Source organism: Berghia stephanieae, chromosome 6, assembly GCF_034508935.2.
Source record: "Berghia stephanieae isolate SIO BIC M18660-M18661 chromosome 6, UCSD_Bste_1.3, whole genome shotgun sequence".
NCBI lineage: Eukaryota > Metazoa > Mollusca > Gastropoda > Nudibranchia > Aeolidiidae > Berghia > Berghia stephanieae.
In genome coordinates, this window is record NC_088365.1 from 55,275,832 (window position 1) to 55,283,331 (window position 7,500).

Here is a 7,500-nt window from a genome sequence, read left to right on the forward strand (position 1 = left end):
AGGCTGTTGTTATTCACAGTCACTCTGAATGAATAACAATAACTGTCTACAGGTATCCAGCAGAGTCTACTCTGAATAACTGTTTACAGATATAAAAAATATTGTTGTTTTGAAGCCCATTTTCAAAATTTTCTCATACGCCATTGCCTGCTTCCTCATTTGTCACTTTGATGATATAGTGCTGCATTTGCTTGTTTGTAGTGGTTTGATAACTAGTAATTTTCATGACCAGCGGATAATCGAGTAAGCTACTGAGGGGTGAGTGGGGGGGGGGGGGGGGGGGGGGGGAGGGTTTAAAGTATCACCAAGTCGCAGACAGGAAAAGAAAAATGATTCAAATGAAAGAATGGACTCTTAACAAGGTGAAATATAAGGCAGGAAAGAACTCAGGAATAGGAAAAATAAATGACTAGAAGTGTACTAAGTAAACAACAGAATTTATTAAACAGTCCGCAGTCTAACCATCATTATTCTAACCATCATTATCCCTTACCTACGACTACGACAACAAACTCACATATCAGATGAGACAAAATAACAAGCATAGGTATATTATGAATCCTGTTACAACATCCACATGTTCTTTATGTTGCCAACGAAAAGTAGAATGATGCTCTCAGCATGAGCAACATGATGAACTAATGACACTGAGTTATGTGGTCTTGTGGTATGACACTCGCGTTGGGATCGGAAGCTCCTGGGTTCGAGCCTCACTCGGTGCATTGTTGAGTCCTTGGAAAAGGCTCTTTACTCACATTCTCTCACCGTCCTCAGGTGTAATATGAGCACCTGACCAGCGTTGTCTCTGTCATATAAAATTGTAATATATTGCCTAACAGGCATCATGTCTCGTTCTATATGTTTCGTGCTGCTGTTGGTCAGGGACCCTTTGTAAAGCGCTTTGAGCATGTATAGTCGAAGTTCAAGGTTATCACAATAATTAACTCATCCACCTTTCTATTTCCACTCTGCAGATGAGACACATAATATGACCAGCTGTGATGAGCTTGTTCTTGTTGATAAACCACGTGTAACTCTGCATAATATGTTTGGAAAAATGTTACCAGATCATATAAGCTGTCCAGTAAACAATGGTACTACACAGCGCTGTATCATTACATTTCGAGGGAGAAGCAGTATGACTCGAAGAGTCTACAGGCTTTGCACAGACGGTGACTTAACAGTTGGTTGCAGTTATAACACAAAGATTATTGTTACTAGTAGCACTGAGACAATGGTGGTAAGTTTAAGTGGTTCCCTTTTTTAAAACACTAAGTGTGATCTCTGGTTAATTTTTCCTTGTCAGTCCTGTAACTGGTGAAATACTTATACGTTTCATCATCATCATCATCATCATCACATCATCATTTTCATGATCATGTAAAAGATTTGTATTATTCTTTAATCGATGTATGTATATGTCAATCCGTGCCTGAATAACATGTTTGAATGTGTTTATCTATTTGTGTATCTGCTATGTTGTCTGTTGTGTGAGGATGTATGCATGTATGTATGTATGTATGTATGTCTGTCTGTCTGTCTGTCTGTCTGTCTGTCTGTCTGTCTGTCTGTCTGTCTGTCCGTCCGTCCGTCCGTCCGTCCGTCCGCCGTCCGTCCGTATTTATGTATGTATGTATGTATGTATGTATGTATGTATGTATGCAGGCATGTCTGTCTGTCTGTGTGTGTATATGTCTGTGTGTATGTGTGTGTGTGTGAGAGAGAGAAAGAGAGAGAGAGAGAGAGAGAGAGGGAGGGAGGTAGGGAGAGAGAGAGAGAGAGAGAGAGAGAGAGAGAGAGAGAGAGAGAGAGAGAGAGAGAGAGAGAGAGAGAGAGAGAGAGAGAGAGAGAGAGAGAGAGAGAGAAATGGATGGATGGATGAGTGTGCATGTCTGCTATGTCTGAGTACATATTTAGATAATTAGCTAGGTGGTTGGTAGGTAGCTTTGTAAGTTTTATGTAGTTATGGAGTGAGGGAAAATGATCAGTAAGGGGTTACCCCAGGCAAACAATGAGATAGGTTGGAAGCTAAAAATACATATTGACCATTTTTCATTATTATTATCAATTTGAGCATTTATATAGCGCAATATCCACTAAAATGCTCAAAGCGCATTACAAGGAGTCCCAAGCCATCATCAACACTTAACATGTAGGACGAGACATGATGTCTGTTAGGCGATATTACAATTTTTTTTTCTGACAGAGACAACGCTTTTATAATAATAATAATAATAACTTATTTAGCATTATGACTCTGAGACACCGGACTCTAAGCGCTTAAATTCCAAATTACTTTGGCTGAAACATGCTCATCCACACACACAAGCATGCACACACACACACACACACACACACACACACACACACACACACACACACACACACACACACAACACAAATTAGATGCCTACCTTGCTTCTCGTATCATCCTCTAAAATCGAAACAGATATGTTTTAAGAGAAAGTTTAAAAATAGACAAAGATTCTTTTTCACGAATGCTCTGTGGTACCTCCGTCTTATCATCATTCAGTTTCAGTCATTCCTCATTCATCCATTTCTTAACACCTTGGATACAATTCTTACTAATGGCTAATACTTCTTGTAAATTTCTCATATTGGAGATGCAATACAACTGCGTATCATCAGCGAATTGATGGTAAGACAGACAGAAACTTCTGATGATTTTAGACAGAGGGCTAACGTACAGAACAAGAAGAATGAGTCCAAGTTCACTTTGGGGAACCCCACAATCAAGAAAGATTTCCTCAGATCTATATTCATCCACCGTAATAATCTGTTTACGATTAAACAAATGTGTCCTAAACCGATCAGGTGCTGCACCAGACATGCCATAAGTAATTTCAAGACCGTTGAGGAGAAGATTGTGATTGATAGTGTCAAAAGCGGACGATAGGTCAAGCAAATTCAGCAAAGAACATGATCCATTGTCTATAAAAATAGAGAAGATCATTAACAACCCTAACAAGTGTGGTGTCCGTCAAATGATGCTGCTTATAAGCCGACTGAAATTTTACATCAAGACAATTATTTTAAAGATGAGACAGTAAATGTTTCAAAGCATGCTTTTCCATGATTTTAGAGAGAAAAGGAAGATTAGAGACAGGGCAATAGTTTTTTAAGTTCTCTTTATCTAGATCAGGTTTTTTCTAAAGGGGTTTGACATGAGCAACTTTGTAAATGTCTGGTATAGCACCTGACTGCAATGAATTATTTACAATACATGTAAATGGTGTTAAAATTACATCAATGCAGTTTTTTTTAGCATGGCAGTGTTTACGGGGTCTAAATCACAACTTTTAGTTGGAGACCACATATTGCAGTCACATAGGTCAACTTCAGTGATCTTTTAAAAAATTGTTAATGAATCACCATGAAACTTGTCAAATGTTGCTTGGATCGATTCACGTGAGAGTTCTTTCCTGATGGTATCGGCCTTTTCTTTAAAATATTGACCAAAGTGAGTTGGTAGATCTGCATGATCGGTTGACGATGGGAGAGCTTCATTCGTCTGTTGTCCCAGCAGTTCCTTGGTCAAGGAAAAGAATTATCTCCGACATTTTATTCAGACTGTCTTCATAGTATTTCTTTTTTGCCCTGTAATTGACAGCTTTCACATTATTTCTAGCTGCGATGTACAGTTTATTATCCACACCATCTCTGGACTCGAGCCATTTTCTTTCTGCCTACCTCCTGGCTAATCCAGTCAATTTTATTTCTGTATTATACCAGGGTGCTTGATGTTTCACCCTCACTGCTCTTGTTTTTAAGGGAGCATGGTTGTCCATCTTATCAACAATTGACTGGTGGAGATCATTTGCATCATTTTTATTTTTAACGTTATGGTCAAGGTCTTGTTTAAAAATGTTCATGTCTACATTCTTCATATTACGAGATGTTATGATCTTTTTTTCTTCGTGCTTCATTGGAAATAAAATGCAAAACACAATTAAATGATGATCCTAGATTAATATATCAATATTCAAGACAGGTGAAGAGAGATAATGTTCACTGTCTGTAATGACATGATCTGTTGTGTGGCCATGGTTGTTTGTAGGACAGCTTACAAATTGAATAGAGTTATTTGTATCAATAAGCTCTCGAAATACTTCGGATTCATTTATGTTTCCGAAATAATGTTAAAATCACCCATAAAAATATTATGCTTTTGTTTATGGATTGAATAGACATAAATTCTAGGAAATCTGATAAAAAATCAATTGTTGATATTTTGCTTTGTTGGCTTTGGGGTGGGCGTTAAATACAGTGAAATGACTTTGTTAAATTATTTTCATGAATGGCAAATCAAGCATACTCAAAAGCTTCTAAAATCATCATGGTGGAATGATATCTTATCAAAGATTGACAAGTTGTAAATAATTGCAATTCCACCACCTTTCCTCCCAATGCATGGAAATGATTTAACATTAAAGCCTTCGGGTGTAATTGCTTTCAGAACTGGGTCATCATATGAATGATTAAGCCATGTTTCCAAGATGACAAAAATAGTCATTTTGTGATCTTCAATTATGTCGATTATATCTTGAGTTTTATTACAGCACGATCTAACATTTAGTAATCCGATTGTTAATCTCATATGCGGGTTGTTGTTGTTGTTGTTGCTCAAAACGGTGACGTTACTGCAATATGATATCACGATTGTTCATTTCATACTGTCTGTCACGGACAGTGTTGACATTTGACAGAACGATGAGGAGTATTTATTAAGTGATTAGATTGGAATAGGGATGAGTGTTGATTAATTTAAGTGAGGATTGGGGTCGTAATGGGGTTTGCCAGTGACCAATGACAGTGGTGATAGGGCGTTGTTTTCATATACCCCCTCTGAGTCTTTTCATAAAATTAGTATTATAAATAGATCTATGTACATGGTAGTTGTTAAAAGTTGTAAAATAAAGCACAGTGAATAAAGTTTCCAATATGGCTGTAAACAAATAGCAGTTTAAAACTATGTTCAACTTTGGGAAATCCATACTTAAGTTTGAAAATTTTAGAAAAATCCTCTGTTAGAAATCGTTAATATGAATATCAATAAAACCACAAGAATATCACAAATTAGATGGTATTAGAATCCAGGCGTAATGTCACATAAAAATCACTCGAATCACTTAAATGTAAGAGCCAACAAAAACAAGACTTGTTGGTCAGACGTGTTACAATGTTCAGGTTAATGGCCAGGTACTCGTTTTACAGCTGAGTACGGTGAGAGAATGAGTAAAGAGCCTTCTTCAAGGTCTCAACTATGCGCCTCTCAGAACAGAATTTGAACTCAGGACCTTTTAATCCAAAGGCAAGTGTTGTACTACAAGACCACATAACTGCAAACATTAATCACAGTCAAATTTTCATTTATAAATTATCCATTTCAGGTAAAATGTCATGATCCTTCCTTTTCGAGGAAAATCTGTGCTCCCCTAAACGAAGATTTACAAGTTATCTATGAGAGTGACAACATTTGTCCTTCTGGTTATGAAATATTATATGATATACGAGGTACAATGGATATAGTGCAGAAATCAGCTTTTCGAAATTCGTGTAAGTATGGTTTAATTTAATTGTTGATAATAGGAAAGAGTGCATTTTTTTCATGTTGTTATCGTTTTTGAATATGGTGAAATTCTTATTTTTATACTTATGTTAAATTAAAAAGAAAGTTACCAATCTTCTGTTTAAAACAGGAAAAATATTGAGAAGCAAAATCCTCCCAGTGATCTGCAAGTGTTTGACATCTTATACTCTGCTGTTGTATCCAAGGCCTGTTGTTATTATTGACAACAAATATTCGGCATGATGTTAGAGCAGAAAGGATACAGCTCAATAACAGCAAACAGTTGTTGCAGTCACGAATTACAATATTCCTTCAGTTTAGAAAAAATTATATTAGGTAGATCAGAATATTCCATAGTACCATTTCGATGTTGCTCCAACAAAATTCATTACTTCAAGACTTAGAATAAATTCAAATTCGTGCATTAAAAAAAAATCTGTTTGAGCATTTATATAGCACAATATCCACTCAATGCATTCTTACTTACTTACTTATCCGAACCAGCGACCACCTGAGCTCTAGTCCTTCGGTCTTGTGCCATGACGTAGAAGTTAAACGTCTTTTGTAGTTGTTCCAGGTGGCTATAAAGTGTGTTACTGATGCTTGGATTTGGTGGGAGGAATACTTAATGCATTCAAAACACTTTACAAGGGAGCCCTAGCTAATAGCAACACTTAACAAGACGAGACATGAAGCCTGTTAGGCAATATTACAATTTTTTATCAGACAGACACAATCCTGTTAATGGCCGGGTAATCATTTTACACCTGAGTGCGATGAGAGAATGTGAGTAAAAAGCCTTTTCCAAGGACTCAACAACTGTGTGCCATTCAGAGTGACACTCAAACTCTGGACCTTCCAGTCCAAAGGCATGCGTCATACCATAAGACTATGTAGCTGCAAAAGTTGAAAGAGGAGAAACTCTGCTCCAGGGTTACCTCAAGAGTTCCTTTAATCATTTTCAAAGTATTTAACATTACTCTGCATACTCCACAACCATTGTACAATGACACTCAGCAAAAAAAAAAAAAAGATCCGTCTTGAGCTTTTATATAGCGCAATATCCACTTAACATGTTCAAAGCACTTTACAAAAGGTCCCTGACCAGCAGCAACACGTAACATGTAGAACGAGACATGATGTCTTTTAGGCGATATGACAATTATACCAACAGGGACAATGCTGTTTATGGCCAGGTACTCATTTTACACCTGAGTACAGTGAGAGAATGTGAGTAAAGAGCCTTTTCCAAGGGCTCAACTATGTTCTGAGTGAGGCTCGAACCCAAGACCTTCCAATCCAAAAGCAGGGCTTGAACCTGGCCCTTGATTTCTTTTGCAGTTCATGAAGAGATGTTGCCATATTTTAAACTAAGCACCTTTGAATTGTTCTATTCCAAAGCAGCACAGGCCTTTAGTGGGAATGAGACTTAATTTTCCTGTATAATTCAATTATAACTCTCTTTTGATGATTTATGGGGGTGATGGGGGTGTTTGCATGTCGCTCCAGTTTTCAGGTTCAACAATTTGAGCCTTTGACCCCAGCAGCTCTGTCTTTGTCTCACTTTTCTGTTAGGATCTGCTTCCTTAGCCTTTGGTCAACCAAGACCTCTGGGTGGGATTCCTGACCTCCCATAGTAGGTCGGGAGGCACGTACTGCATCTTCTATCCCCCTATATCTGTTTTCCAACACGTTTTCTGTTTTTGTCTTTGAATGAGATAACTTGGTTTTGTCCAGGCCCTGGACAGATACCCTGGCTGAGAAGGAAACAGTCAAAATGTAGAGTTTTGGGAGATGATATTTTTTGTCTTGTAAATCATCTCTTTGTTACGCACTGTTTTATTTTTTTGGTTTTACATATATACATGATTTGTAAAAATTTGAGTGTGTACCTCTTGGCAGGACCTGTG

The 7,500-nt window shown here is 37.4% G+C and overlaps 1 protein-coding gene across 1 annotated transcript in view; it reads left to right on the forward strand.

Annotated features, from left to right (window-relative positions):
* The window catches only part of LOC144975297 (uncharacterized), a 21,382-nt gene that overhangs the window by 497 nt on the left and 13,385 nt on the right, over positions 1 to 7,500 (forward strand). The window contains exons 2-3 of the mRNA XM_078919249.1: positions 975 to 1,240; positions 5,412 to 5,577. Coding sequence (XP_078775375.1) covers positions 975 to 1,240; positions 5,412 to 5,577 — 432 coding nt within the window. The remainder of the gene's footprint in view (positions 1 to 974; positions 1,241 to 5,411; positions 5,578 to 7,500) is intronic.